Below are 16,563 nucleotides of genomic sequence, written 5' to 3'. Positions count from 1 at the left end.
ATTTCAAATGAAACAATATTTTTGAAAACCTTAGAAGATTGGTGCATGAGGGGTGCATAAATTTTATATATACTGCAATCAGCTTGGAGTCTTAAAATATTTTGTTTTTTGGATGATTTTTATGCTAAGATGGTTACAAATGGATACATTTAAAATTATTTGGGGGCACAATCCTATAGTACACTTTTATATAAAGCTGTGAGTTCGCTACTGGTCTAATAAACATGGTGTTGTTATTGAATTACATGTAGAATACATGAACACATTACCTGCTGTATTGATATTTATCTTCTCACCTGTTATTCTATTTTAAACCATTGATCTTTCTAATATAACGAGTTAATAGTTTTCTGTAACAGGTCTTGACTGATGATCAGTAATGAAAATGAAATAGAAACACTGAGAAATAACACAATGAAATGGATGCAACTAAAATTATATGAAACGTTGCTAGGCAGCATAAATTATTTCTGCAAATTGTTAAAATAGGTGATGGATGGGTCAGAAATGTGTGAAGGGGGTGCTAGGGGATATGTGCAAGCCTTTTAGCAGGGGCACTGAAATTGTAAAAAATCTATTGAAATTATTTTTCAACATTTGATCATAGAATAATTGGGTTCCTTATGAAGGTTTCTAAGGGGCACTGAATGCATGACATATGAATTGTCAATGGGAAATAGAATATAAGCAATTTTCAAAGCAAAATGCACTTAAAATTACCCCAAAACGATGGATCTACTGACAGCAAATCAGGTTCAAAATTGGTTAAGAGCTTTATTCTATAGACTGATTAATATTTGGTACCTTAGGAAGCTTTGCAAGGGGGTGCCAAAGGCACAAAGTATTGAGTTGTCAAAGGGAAATGAGCAAAATGCACTAATGACAAGCTTAAATTCTATTTCCCATTTTGAGCCATGGTGCTTCATTAAGTATGGCGCTAGCTCACTAACAACAACCTTATGGATATGCTGTCAACGATATTTGTCATGCTTAAAGTTCAATCAGCTGATAGATTGTAAAATCCATATTTCCGGCCATCTCTTGTTTGAAATCTTACTTTCACATTCATTCTTTCTCTTTCTATAGAATATAAATAAAATACCAAAAGAGACACACTATATTTATATCTTCTTCTGGGCTTATTAATGATTCTGCATTAATGATACAATGCATTTCATATTTTATCAATATATTTATTTTAATACAATGTATTCTTGACCCATCATGAAAATGAAGGTTCAATGATTCAATGATTATTGACTGGTTTCCACCTTGTCAGTGGTGCAAGATAGACGGCCTAGTGCAGAACAGTATCTAAACATTTGGATGGTCCAAAAAATGTAAGTATGTTTATTTTATACCGGTACTATATATGTTTTACATTTTTCAGGTTGTGTATTTACATTGGTGGCCTATGGTGAGAGATTGTATAGCATATACTGTTAGTATAGCTGCTCTAGTTATAGTGATATATGATGGTCAAGTTACATGGTTTGTATTATTGAATATTCCTACTTTGCAGTGAAGTTTTGTCACTTTAAAGATGCATTTTGTAAGATTTATATAAAGAGCTGGCCGTTCATGCTCAGGGCGGGGGTTGAATGGCCGAATGGTTAGCATGTGCGCGCTGTATCATGAGGTCTGTCATTGAGTCAGCTGGTGTGGTTTCGATTCCCCAGTTGTACGTGACAAGGAGTAGGGTCGCCTGTCTAACCTTGTGGGTTTTCTCCAGGTTCTCTGGTTTCCTCCCACTACTAAAGACCCTTACGCGCAATACGCGCAAGGGAATTATTGAAATAAAATTGAACCATGTGTTAGTCCCAAAATAACCTAGTTTGTGTCAAATGGATGTTAAACACTATTTCTCTTTCTCTCTTTAATAGTTCAGAAAAAGATAATGAAAAATGAAAATATTAAAAATTTCAGTCAAATCACCTGAGCAAAGTTAAGGATGTTTGAAGTTTTCACAATAAAGTCTTGATTGTCAAGTACTATTGCAGTGATGATAAACATTAAATTATTAAATGGCCATTATGTTGTAGTCCATTCAAAATCACATCCATCTAATGGTCTAGAGTGTTGATTTTGGGCTTGATTATGGATTTGTCATGTGAATAAATGCCTAATTAATAATGCCAAATTACATGATGAATTCTTCTTTAAATAGACCCTAATGTGTTGAGTATTTTCTCACATCTAGGGCTGGTTATTGGCACATTTGACCAATTTCCCCAAATTGGGCCTCGCACTAGAAAGGGGCCCGACAGCTCACCAAAAGTTTTCCAGGCAATCTGGCATCAGAGCTGCTAGGACGGGGCTATTTTCAGGTCTTAATGAGTTATTAATTGTAAAATAAAGCATAGTTGGCCTTAAATATGAATGCCTAAAGTTATTCATATCCTGCAATGTCCAGTAACTTTGGGTCTCCCAAATTGGGCCCAGCATTTTCTACAACCGGCCCTACTCACATCTTGAAAATATTTGTAATTAATGAACACAACTATGATGTTATCATATATATATATATATATCAGAAATACAGATAAGTTTAATATAGATTTCTGTCCAGATTGAATTGTATAATTATTTTTTTGACATAAATTGGTTTCGAAAAGTATGCTTAGAGAGAAATGACTAACTTGTCAAAAATTGATCAGGTTTATATATACCTAACTTAATATTAATATTTTCTTCGGGCTTCCAAGTTTGCTTGGAAGATTATTAATTTTGTAGCGGACCTTTAATTAATTTCTAGAGACATTAATCTACTACAAATAATTATCTCTAATCGTTTATCACAGTTTACTTCATTTCCTGACCTGCTTACCACCAAAAGAAAATATCCTCTCATCTCCGATTGAATTGATTTTAGCGGAAATTCCAGCAGTTTTCTTCTTATAGAGAGCCTCATGAACTATTGTTGATCCAGTGGTTATAGGTCAGCAGACGTTACGATAAGTGCCATTCAAATAATGGTCCATGTTACTTAAACCTTATTGGTGTTGTAAACCTGATCGATCTTAAATGTCTTATGTCAAGAACTTGGAGAGAATTGAATTCCACTGTGTAATAAAGTCAACAATCTCTTATAGAAACTTTTACTAAAACTTTTCAAAAATTAATTAATATGACATCTAAAGTGTGATGTTAATCCAGGTCAATCTGAAAAAGCTTTTCATAGAAAACTCACATGATATAATTTTCTCATTCCAAGTATACATATAATTATATATTGCAGTGTGGACACCGTAATCATCTCAGTTATCATATGACTTTCTAAAAATTTACAGGAATTGTTTACATTAATGAGATAAAGAAGCCTAATCACTTCAAAACTCATATAACATTTTTTCTATGAAATATGTGGACACTCAAAAACCTAAAGTTAACTTTTGATAGGCTTAAAATCTTATGCATTATTTATCTTAGTGAGACTAATTACTTTCTGAGTTGTTGCCCTTAGTTTTACATGTGATATGATAGTGCACAACCCGATTTCATTTTATTTACCTTTGCAAGATTGATGGCAAGATAATTTATTGGAGTTAGTAACCTCCTAGAACATTATACAATACATTGTATTCTACATAATAACCACATAGAACAGTATACAATACATTGTATTCTACATAATAACCACATACAACAGTATACAATACATTGTATTCTACATAGTAACCTCCTAGAACAGTGTACAATATATTGTATTCTACATAATAATCGTACTTAGAGCAGTATACAATATATTGTACTTAACGTAATATACACCTAGAGCAGTATACAATGTATTGTATTCAACATAATAAAATATAGAGAGCAGTATATAATATATTGTATTTATTGTAATAACCACCTGAGAGCTACAAAGAATTGTTCATAAAAAACGTTTCAAAGTTATGCTACTCAATACTTGTGTAACTTTATATTTTTGTAGGTATGAAGCTATGAGTCTAGTGGTACTGTATGTTCTATACATTGTATTCATGTATTTCAATGCTCGTCTAGAGGCTTGGTTTGTTCCCCGATGTACTAGATGTTTTCCTATGAAGCATAGGAATATTGGAGCAGAGGCTATTGTCCTCTATGATAAAATACAAACCAATGGTAGTATTACACTATCAGCAACTGAAGGTATTACCCTTAATTTATTTTTATATTTCCCTCTTGCAATCCATTTTAGTTACAACTTTTTAGAATTAATCAAAATAGCTATAGAATATTTTTCGCTTGTTCTCATTTGGATTATTTCAAATTTTAATTTAATTTTTATCAAATTTCAAGTTGCAATGTAAAGTTAGACAGTATTTCAAATGTATCAGCCAGTCATTTTCAGTGCCATTCACTCAGGGGATTGGTAATTATGACAAATGGTTTTGAGTTGATTTTTAGAATAATTGAACAATTTTCTCCTGAAATCTGAATGGAAAAAATTTATAATGATTGACTTTAATTAGGTGCAAAGGATACAAAAACTGAAGAAGGTAGGTAGATATGTATTACTGAAAAAAATCTTATCATGGGTTTGATTTAAAATTTGATTATAACCAGTAATCAAAATACAAAGTTCAATGGGTGATTTGGCAACAGTGGAGTACTCCTTGATTGCATGCCCCGCACAAATCAAGTATAGAGGGCATGTGAATGGTAGACATTTTAAATATGTAAAAACAGATGAAATAAACTTAATAAACTCCCACAATGAAATGTGCTTGTATATTGTCGTCACCCCTGTCCTTCACTCAGTCATTGGACGCTCTAGAGACTAAAGTTATTAAGGTCATGAGACAAAAAAGCCTACTGATTTTCAGCGATTTCTGATAATTACTGCCAGATTTATGGCCCTTGATCACATAGAAAAATCTTGTAGAGTGTTTAAGGTCATGAGACAAAGAAGCTTTTTGAGTAATTACAAAGAAGCTTTTTGAGTCATTACAAAGAAGCTTTTTGAGTAATTACGGATAATTACTACCAGAGTTATGGCACTTGATCAATTTGAAAAGTCTTATTGACACTCTAGAGACCAAATTTATCATCCGATTAACTTAAAATTTAAACACAGTTAAGGTCTATTGATTTTCAACGATTTCCGATAACTTGAACAGCTGAATTTGTGTTATTAAATGTTTTATAAACTAAACGTGAGCAAAAACTGAACTATAAATTCCCTCTTCGATTGGATGTCCCTTATGAAATAGATGCCCTTAGCTTTTGTTCCAATTGACCCCTTCGCTGCATGCCATTATTTGGCCAAATCAAATAATTCTGAATTCTTTAGCTACAAGGCACGTTATGAATGTCTTTGAGATTTGTGATTTATTAGAATTGCAATAGCAAAAAAGAAGAATATTTCAAAACATTTATTTTTTTTAGATTTCATTGCCAATCAAAAAGCTTGCTTTATAAGATGTTTGTTACCTTGGTAGCATAGGATACATGTAAAATCATTTAGCATCCATGAATAGAAATAATAGTATAGGTTTTAGTAATGTTTTAACAAATATTAACCCTTTCAATGCTAGACGTAAATCCACTGCCTGTGCTAGACCCTTTTTTGAGGAAAAAAGGGAGGTTGGAACTGAATGCCAAGCAGTACTTATGGAAGCTTTTATGAAAAATCTTTTTGTCTGTTGGGATGGGCATGAGGTTGGGCTAAGAGGAAAAAATAGAATTTTGGAAATTTGCATAATAATGTAGTCACGTGACGTCATGGCGGCGATTTTGGATTTCTCATTTCTCACTAAAGCTAACACGAAAACGAATTTTTCTCCATGAAATACTTAAAAGATATTGTTTTTTTCACTGGATTTTGATAAAGATATATAAAATGAACAAAAATATCAATAGCAGTCATGAGCAATGCCACGCACGAACACGCGCATCACGTCTCCCGCTGCCATGACCACGTGCGGATTGCAATACCTTGTTTTTACTTTCACTTTCACTTCATCCCCAAGTCCCATATCATTATCAATATAGTCAGTCAATAGATCTACACGTTCGGGACTCAGGAATTGCCTACGTCTTTTACGATCCAGCAGGCCAGCATTATTATCAACATCAGAATCATTGTCAGAATCTACTGCAGACACAGGGCTATCGTGTTCACATTGGGCTTGTTCGTCATGCACGGGAGACATAGCTAGCCATGGGCGGAACGTCGCGCAACAAATCACTCACTTCATAATACCAATCACTGTCCTGACTACTATCATTATCAAGTAACTGGAAACGAATTATGTGTATCACCCGCCTCGAAATTGTCCACGTGTTGGTCAGCAAGACGTCATTCACGACTTCGCCGAGAGTGCATCGTCTACGTTGTCACTATGCACTCCGCAATTTTACGGTTTGCCGCTTTGAAACACGTGGAAATATGTTCTAGTGTATAGAAAATACAATAGATGGCACTTGCAGTTACGGTACTAATTTTATCGAGGGCTTTACTGAGTACACGGTAATACCGGGTACGCGCATTTTACCGACATTTTATAATACCCGGTACTACCGGGTATACGCAGTGAAAGGGTTAAGCATGGTTTATAAATCATACTCTTTTAAGATACACATGATATACATGTATACATATAAAGCAGGGCTTCTACTTGGCCTATACTGTAAAGTCAGCAAAGGTTTTATACTTTATTGATTATTGGTACATGTATTTTAATACACCTGGTGCACATATTCTATTTTGAACTTGTTTGACCTTGAAATACTATATCAGATACCATATTATAATCCGATATGTCTATACGTTCTATACCTACAAATATAACACTATTTAATACATAATATATATCACCAATGGTGGGAAATGACAGGGCTGCATTTAAAGATAGGTTCCCAGAAAAGTATTTATCGGGTGGTTATTTCCAACAAAAGTATGGCAATTTTTGTATATATGGAAAGTAGAGATATCCAATCTTACTAGAAAAATACTGGATTCCCTAAAAAAAACACCCATGGAGCGTATACAGGACAAAAATGTCAGGGTTCCCCTAATCGATAGCCCGACGATTAAGAATATCTGCACGTGTGACGTCAAAGGCTGCACACGGAGATTGAGCGCTTGATGTACATGTTGATAAACTTTATGAAGAATTAGACATACAACACTTTCTGAGATAAAAATCACAGAAAAAGACGCGGGTAGTGGATAATCCGAGAATTTAATTAGGATTCGATATTTATAATTAATAGTCAGTGATTAAAGACAACATCGTCTTGTTATGCAATGAATTCTCCTCTGACTTCGCAGCCGTAAGTCACGTGACACAAACATGACCTCTTTTTTTATAGCAAGGGTATTTCTTGACAATTGCAATGTTTTGAGAAGGATTTGAAGCAAATTTATGATAAATTATAATTAGTTTGAATATGTTTTTAGGCCAAATATATCATCAAATCACCCAGTTTGTACGCAGGAATGTATCTTTAACATGAGAAAAGCGTATCATAGCTATAATAAGACTATATCAAAAAATGTGACCACCTACAAAAGATTTCCTTAGGTCCATTTGTTAGTGATAAATGTAAACATGGGGTGTGATAGGCATTCTAAACTTTCTAACTCAAGAACCATGAGTTTAAAGTTTAAACAATATTTATTTCAGATTTACATACAAGTAAATACATCTATTCAATTTTAACCTGTTGTTGCTTACAACATGAATTTGGGAAAAAATCACTATAAACAATAACTTTTTTTTATCTAACTTGGTATTCAACCTTAAATTCAACCCAATTTTAATTTGGTTATCTGCAAATTTAAGCTACATATTGTAATTGATAGGGTATGCAGCTAACAAAAACAGTACTGTTTGATTATCTCAAGAAATATGGAGACCTTTTTCTTAAATGCAGCCCAGTGTAAAGCTGTATGTACTTATGATACTATTTACTCTTTTACAACAAAAATGTTTCAGCAACACTGCTATATTAATGAATTTTCAGAATTCAATAAAAAACAAATTGAAGTATACATTTTGTGTTTGGTGATTGTTACAGTATAAAGATAAAGAAATAATATTGATATTTTTATATAACAAATGAATAATTTTTAATTAAAATCGTAGACCAAAAATTTCTAAGGCACTAAATATTTAATAAAATATATAGTTAAAAACTTATATAACCTAAACCGTGCAAAACTACTTCTCCCTCTAGCTGCTTAAACCGAGATCAAACTAGTTAAAGACCATATTATACTAGTTCTTTGACTTGGGCAGTTTGAGGTGATCTAGGGACCAGTAGTTTCGGGGGGTTTCTAAAAAGGGCTACAAAACTCAATGTAAAAAATATCACTTATTTTTAATCTCTTTAGGTAACTTAATTTGATAGTTAATATTTATATGTACCAGATGCTAAAGGGTTAATGTGTAATAGATACCTATCGTAGATATTTTTATGTTGACTTCTTCCTTCTAATATACATAATTCACTTTTAAACTAGCCTTGATTTCAAATAAAATGTTTTGACTCTACTTAACCCTTTAAGCGTCCAAAAAAGATCCAAAAAAAAAAAACTGGACAATTGCTCATCATAACATGATGTTTAAAATTATGCTGTGTTAAAGTTTTATCTGACCCGTGTTGCAACATTGTGATTGTCATGGTTACAGGGTTAAATGAACGTATATATATTTTTTTTGAGGGGGAGGGGGAAGGAGGGGAGAACATATTTCCAGTCATACATTTGGTGAAAGAATCACCACCAGTGCTTACTCTGCCTAGCAACTAATAATTTTGGTGATTTGTTTTCTTTTTTTTCTTTCCCCTGTAGCTGATATTGGTGAGATGCTGCCCCTGACTTCTGATTGTGAGTCTGAAGATACATGTAGTGATATAGAGCATGACTTCTATCAGAAAAAGGCTGAGGGTATATATAATTAGCATGCTATAGTTTAAATCGTAACTCTCAACAAACCATGAAAATCAAAGCATAAATAGGTTAAAGAGGAATTAAGGCTTTGGAGGACTTCATTTATTGATATAGTAAAAATGTTTTTAGTTTGTATCAAACAGTTACAGCACATATTCATATTAGATTGTATTTAATCTAATGAAACAAATCTGTCAGACATGTTTTCATTTGGAATTTAATAGTTGTTCAGTAAATCAGCACCGGTACGTAGATTTTTGGTAATTAGATGAATCTAAGATTATTTGCTATAGGACATTTATTTCCTCTGTGGAAGTGATAATTCCTTTAAGCTGTGAAAATTGAATGAAAACTGTTGCTTTTTTTATGATCTTCATTAAGGCATGTTCATTAGACAATGTAGATGTGAATGGCATAATTTGTAATTGCAAATGAAATTAAATTGGACGATTGAAATTTCACTGTAAATGTCAATTAGGAATCAACAGACAGTTCAATAGCGTTACACTTCAGTTTGTGAATTCCATTTATGTATGATCATGGAGATATAATTAATTAATATACAGTAGATTATTAACTGCAGTACTTTTTCAATGAGTTTGTCACCCAATAAACAAGTGGTGGGTGATAAGAAAAACTTTTCTAATAATTATATTGCAATATGTCTACATATCATCAGAGTTTACAAAAAATATCTAACATATTAATTTACAAAAAAGAAAAACAAAACAGATACACAGATGTATTGTTTCTCAGTTTTGTTATCACTTAAAAGATTAAAAGGAATAGTGTAGAGTAGTACCTAATAATAATAATAATAATTGATAGTCTTCTGTAGCGACATTATGTTCAAAAGTCATTTTCATATTATGATATTTTCATTTTAAATTAGGGAACAGGTTAATATTTATTTAAGATTGCACTCAATTTATTTTTTTAGTTATCTTTGGCCTAAAGTATACAATGCAATCTGGTACATAAAGTTTGATTTTCTATTTGAATTTAGATGTATGCATATAATGAAGAAACATGAATTAATATAATAGTAAAATAGTACATTTAGTATAGCCTAATTATTAAAGGAACTTTCCCCTTATGCGTTAAAACAATATAATTATTCTAAGAAATGTTTCTATGGCTGATGTTGAGTGGTATATTATTTTCACAGGTTATTTTGATCAAGTTTCACGTAAATTTTTACTGTTTTTATTTTGAGAATTCCATATACTTTTATTGTTATTTCCTATTTGTATAAACAGTGGAAGATATTTTGGATAAATTAATGGTTGATTCATATTTATTAACTACTACACACCCATAATTTAACCTGAGATCTACCCTTTATTTCTTGCAACATCTTTGCTTTTCAAGACTGTGTGAAAGCTAGGTCTGATAATTATCACACAAGATGCTGTTTATTATAATGAAGAGATGAACTAAAAATTTCACCTGAAATGTTTAATGTACTCCCTATGTAATTCAGTATTCGATTGCAAATACATGTATTAAATAATTTGATAAAAAAAAATACTTGATTTAAATATTTTGTGAACAATACTTGAAATGAATATTTTGTAAACAATACTTGAAATGAATATTTGTAAACAATTCCTGAAATAGATATTAAATTGTATTGCTGTGCCACCTTTAGAACAAATTGTTAAAGGGCAATTTTTCAAACATCCCGACATATTCTTACAAAATTTAAATAAATTTTATTTTACACATCCTTCACTTAATATTTTTTTATGATTACACTACATGAATAGGTGTATTCAAGCAAAGAGTACTTTATATACAAATGTATGTAGAATGTTAAGTGTATTTATGCATGAATGAGTAAATATATATCACCCCTTCCATCTAGAATAATATATTTTGTAGTCCTATATTTGTATAGTAAACTTACTCACAAAAAGAGATTCAAGATGTCAAAAATTAATTCCCATACACTAGGACTTCACTATGACAGTTAATTCAATTCTCAGGTTGCTGTAGATTCGGTCCATGGTTGCGATGTACTTGGGTTGCCATTTGTGGAGTCATAATAGTAGAAGTAGAAGGAAGGGGAGCGGGTGATGAAATTTTGGGAACCTGGGGGCACCCACGTCGTTGTTTTTAGTGTTTAACGTCCACTTCCACCAAAGATGATATCACAGACAAGTCTTATTTTTTTATTATTATTATTATCTTAGGGCACGCGTAGGTGTCTTTCCTGTGGGAGGAAACCGGAGTACCTAGAGTAAACCCACGAGGCTAAGAAGGCGCCCCTATCTCCAAGCCACATTTAAGCTCACACCAGGGATCGAAACCACAGCTGCAAGCCAGAGGTGACTGGCCAGCTAGAGGTCGAAGAGCGGCACTCTAGGCCATCCCCCCCATGTTATGCTGTAGCCCTTATTATAGCAAATCATCAATAGTGAAATCCTAGTATAATAACTCTAAAAACAAACTTGTACAACTTCCACATTTCTGATTTGGTCTCATCTTTTGATAAAAAAATAATCAACAAATTGCTCTCTCTTTTAAAGTAAGAAATGGAGATGTTATTAAACCCTGGGTTAATGGGAATATTGTTTGTACCTATTTATTTATAGTGAGGGGATCAAAAGTATGGACCTACCTTATAATTATTACCCATTTATTGCATCTGTAGTTATCATATAATTTAGTCTGTATAGTCTATAGTTATAAATGAACTAAAGTTTATATGAAGTTATATAATGTCTAATAATTTTTGCAATAGGAGAGATATTTTGCTTCCATTTTATGTACTTACTTTATTTCAACCTGACCTTTTTCTCGATCCACTTTTATATTTTGATTTTAGATCATAGCTAAACTTGATATTAGATTGTAAGAAATATAGACAACATTGTCATGAATATTAAAAAGGTTAGCTATTTTGATTTTACAGCTTGGTAATATTTTTATTTCAGTTCCTCATCAAGAAGAACCTGAACCATTGTGCCAAGTACCTGAAGGTTGTCTTAAGAAAATCATGTGGGTTGTCTCCCTTCCTCTCTGTACTGTTTTATATATGACTACACCGGATTGTCGTAAACAAAGATGGAAGAAATGGTTTTTAGTAACATTTATTATGTCATTAGTGTGGTTGTCAGCATTCTCATTTGTTATGGTGTGGATGATCACAGTTATAGGTAAAATAACAAAATGTCTATCATCACTTTTTATGTCCATGCATTTGACTAGTAGATTAATGAACAAGATATATAACTAACCCAATGTGTATTAAGAATCTTCTTTGATTGGCATTTAGTAATTGAACATATTATCCTGTCTGGGGAGAGATTTGTTCAGCATTACAACATCTAAGAATACAAATATCATTAGCCTTGTGTACCTCACCTATCTTCTTACTTGTTTTGTCTGTTTCCACCTAGGGCGATTTCTCAGACAAATCTTCTAGTGTATTATGATATAAGTCTTATCATGTTTGTAAGAATTGTTTTTAGTTGATAATGCATAGCAAACTAATAATTTAAATATAAACTAAAGTAATTGATATATTATTTACTACTGGTAGTCAGGTAGGATTAGACACTCAAAACTGCGTTAAGTGTAATTATAAGATTTGAATGATGGATAATTGAATTTGTCACTTCGTGGTATACTTATTGATAATAACTTGGGGTGAGAAGAATGTTAACACAAGTTGATTTTAAAAGTTTACATACTATCACAATCAATTCAAGCCAGAACTATGAACAGAACTCAAAAACATGCCCAGAAATAACTATTGTGAAATGATATTATTGATTATATTTCACAATTATGTCATAGTGAACTCAAAATAAAAAAATAATTTTGTGTCTAAGATGATTCAAGTATTCAGATTAATAAAATATGACACCATAGGAAAACACAGAATATGCTGTTAGCAATCATCACAATAGTTTATTTTTAAAGATAAATTTGTATTATTAAAAAGTAGATGATTTTTTATAATTACAGGTTTTACAGTTAAGATACCAGACAGTATTATGGGTTTAACATTTGTGGCATTTGGTGTCAGTTTACCAGATGTTGTAGCTAGTCTACTGGTTGTTAAAGAAGGTATATATATATTCTTATGATATTCTAAAACTACATATCTTACAATCCAAATGTAGCTCCGCTGTCCGGGTAAAATTTCTCTCATAGCCCACTATATGGCGTTTGCCCATTTTCATTAGCCCAGTTGAAGCAGAACAGTAGGATGTTAAACCCCATTTCATTTCATTATCATTTACATTCATAAATTGTGTTTAATTAAATACTAATAATGTGAATGATTTTTTTTTTTTTTTTTTGATTTTTTTTTTTTTTATAGTAGTGCACAAATTATCTCCCTTGACACATTAAGGGGAGATAATCTGAATAGTCTTGGATAGAAGGAACATTCAGATTTTCAATTTTCATTATGAATGTCTTAGATAACGATTGTGTGATAAACAGGTTATTGTATATTTTAGGACTGGGTGATATGGCTGTATCTAATGCTGTAGGTAGTAATGTATTTGATATATTAATATGTCTTGGTGTACCATGGTTATTACAAACTGGTGCTTTAAATCCTGGTGGTATTGTAACTGTTTATAGTGAAGGTATGTATCTTTATTGGTTGAATGATTTAGTGCATGCACTTTAGATCATAAAGTCTGTCACTGAGTCAACTGGCAGGGTTTCGATTCCCAGCTTGTACTTAAAACGAGGAGGGATTTCTTAGGGTCCACTGCTATAGACCCCTACGCTAAAGCAAATTAATGAAATAAGATTGAACGATATGTTAATCAGGAAATAACATAGTTTGTTTCACACAGACGCTAAACTCCATTTTTCTGTATTTCACATGCCTAAGCTACAGAGTGGACAAATAAACATTTAATTATGCAGACATGCATTCTGATATTATTATGTATATTTTTATTATGTATATTTTCAGGTCTAACATACTCTAGCCTTACCTTATTATCAACTGTTGCCTTTTTACTCATATCAACTCACCTTAACGGTTGGAAACTTGACAAAAAATTTGGTGCAATTCTTCTCGTTGTTTATATTTTATATACCATTTTAGCATGTATGTATGAACTCAATATATTTGGGTATTTTCATCCTGAAGAATGTCCTAGTAGTTATTAAAATATACATTCATAATAATCAACTGTTAATTATATAGATCTATTTATTAAAACAATATTTATTAAAAAAAAATTGGGGACCAAATATGTTTACTTTTGTTGACTTTTACTTTTATTTATTTTATATAAAAATATTATATATTGAAATGAATTTGTCAAACAACTTTCCAGGCACAAATTCCATATTTCAGATTTATCTTTTAAAGATATATACCTTTAATGACCTAGGTTCTGTGTTATTAACCATTTATTTACCAGGAATATAGATTCATTGTTTTAAGATCAATACAGTTGACAATTTTTTTTTTTAAATTGTGGCTGTATTACAAATCTTAAAATCCATTAACTATGATACTTCACCTAAACATAACTTGTCTGCACATGTAACTTAGAAGACACAAACTTCTACATCAGAGCACACCCACGCATAATCTGTGAGTCTCCTGTGTATTTTATTCTTTTTCCAATTCATTAGAAATATCATTTTTCCAATAATTATCTTATGAGGGGTATTTTGCATAACCACTGGTCTGATACACTTAGAAATATATCCAAATTAAAGTTATTAAAATTATGCTTCAATACAAGTTTTATTATATATCAAAATTATATAAAGATGCATGATCATTTTAGGGTTTCAAATAATGTAAGCAATGTATATTTTATTATGGGGTAAGCATCGTCATTTATAATGATATTAAATATCTTGTGTAAATATATTTATTGATCTTCAAAAGATGATTGCAATCATTTTTTTTTTTGTGTTTGAACATCTACAGTACGACAATATTCTAAATGCTTCATGTTCACCGCATGATGGGCTGGTGCTCTGTTAGATGATAGACTAACCTTGTACAGAACTTGGTCTGTGTATTCAAGTAAAGCTTAATATTGATGTTTATATTGTTACTGTGAAGGGTGATCCAGGTAGAACAATTTTTAAACATGTAGATTTTTCTCACAATTATTGGTACTGAACTATACAAGTGATAACAAGTTTTAGAATAAATCTGTTAATTTAAATATTTAAATCCACTCTGCTTCTATATAAATTTCATTTATTCCATTAAACATGCATTATGCAAGAGCTAAATCTGCCTATCGCAGGTCTTTCTTTAGGCCAGAAATCTTATCTTAATTATTAATTAGACATTAATTAACTTATCCAGACCATAATCAACTCTCGATGTCAAGGCTAGCCTTCGATATCGACTGGATTAGAATCCTATATGCTGCAAACGCTCATTGATAATTAAATCAAAACAGTGGATAATCGAGACTATGCTTTTTAACATATTAACTTTAGTAATGATGAACGAGGCTAGGCGGAAATTTACAAAGCTGATATCTCGGTTCATAGTGGACCAATTTGACTGAAATTTTCAACAAATTACCTTTACATTATCTAGTTTTTAACTATTATAGCGAGAACTGTCAGCTCTTTATCTAATCTCCCATAATGTATCTTTAAATGGATTTATATTGATATAATTCATCAAGAAATCTCTTGCACAAGGCGATACTAAATTATTAATCAGATGTACACAGTATACAGTGCAGAATATTGAGATAAACATTACTAGATTTGTAAGAATAGGATAGGACTGTTGTTCTTTCTGTATTCATACTTGTTCTTGTGTGATAAGTATATCTATTTTATATACTTTACTTTTTTTAAAAAATATTGTTTTTGTTATATAATTGTTATGATAGGCTACACCAATTTGAATTTTGGTTTGTTAGGATTCTCTTATATATTTTGAAAGAAAAGATAGCCAAAGAATTTAATTTTTTAGTAAAGAAAATGTTTTAGTCAGTGTTTTATGTGCAGTTGGTTGATGAATAATTCACTGCAACAGGGAAATCTGGTAAAACTTAAACTTAAAATGGTGTGGCCTTATTTTATGTTATTTATTTTAGATTTTAAGTTCAATTGAATTTAATGAAATCCAGTATTGGATAGGTTTTTTCAACGGCCAATACTAATTACCTTATATTTGTTTTGCGTAGGTTGAACTAAACATTATGATCTTCTACAAAGAATGAGTGGACCTTGAATCAATATTAAAACTGTTCGTGTTTTGTTTGATATTAATTAATATCTATTTTATTTTTGTTAAAACATTTTTGTTACATAATCAAGATAATTTGAATTGGTATTTTATAAGATAAACACCCGTAAGAGTGTGTGACCTAGTTTCTTTAATGATTTTTGTATAAGGATTATGAAATAGAATTATCAATAACGAAGGTCATTACACTTTCTTGATAATGATATAAACATGAGAAAGAAGAAATAGATCAATTCATCAATAATAAATTTGATCGATTAGACTGATCAATAACGAAGGTCATTACACTTTCTTGATAATGATATAAACATGAGAAAGAAGAAATAGATCAATTCATCAATAATAAATTTGATCGATTAGACTGATCTTTAGTGACCCAATCCCCTAGTAACATTTATTATCTTTTTGATAAACAAATGCAGAGCATCATCATTATAGATAAAGTGTCTGAATCTTTTAAAATGTT

General features: G+C 31.3%; 1 protein-coding gene across 7 annotated transcripts in view; it reads left to right on the top strand.

The window, feature by feature from the left end:
- LOC126814864 (probable sodium/potassium/calcium exchanger CG1090) overlaps nt 1–16,408 on the top strand; it is a 52,926-nt gene extending 36,518 nt beyond the window's left edge. The window contains exons 5-13 of one of the 7 annotated variants that reach the window (XM_050540283.2): nt 1,391–1,491; nt 3,935–4,131; nt 4,455–4,481; nt 8,783–8,878; nt 10,050–10,070; nt 11,821–12,042; nt 12,857–12,958; nt 13,357–13,488; nt 13,827–16,408. In XM_050540283.2, coding sequence (XP_050396240.1) covers nt 1,391–1,491; nt 3,935–4,131; nt 4,455–4,481; nt 8,783–8,878; nt 10,050–10,070; nt 11,821–12,042; nt 12,857–12,958; nt 13,357–13,488; nt 13,827–14,026 — 1,098 coding nt within the window. In that variant the 3' untranslated portion in view covers nt 14,027–16,408. The remainder of the gene's footprint in view (nt 1–1,390; nt 1,492–3,934; nt 4,132–4,454; nt 4,482–8,782; nt 8,879–10,049; nt 10,071–11,820; nt 12,043–12,856; nt 12,959–13,356; nt 13,489–13,826) is intronic. The other 6 variants (XM_050540285.2, XM_050540288.2, XM_050540284.2 and 3 more) reach the window with 6 other exon arrangements.
- Nucleotides 16,409–16,563: the final 155 nt, after the last annotated feature.

The sequence above is a fragment of the Patella vulgata genome, chromosome 3 (genome assembly GCF_932274485.2).
Source record: "Patella vulgata chromosome 3, xgPatVulg1.2, whole genome shotgun sequence".
Taxonomy (NCBI): Eukaryota; Metazoa; Mollusca; class Gastropoda; family Patellidae; genus Patella; species Patella vulgata.
The sequence above is the reverse complement of the archived record's forward strand: the minus strand, read 5'-3'. Positions and strand labels throughout refer to the sequence as shown.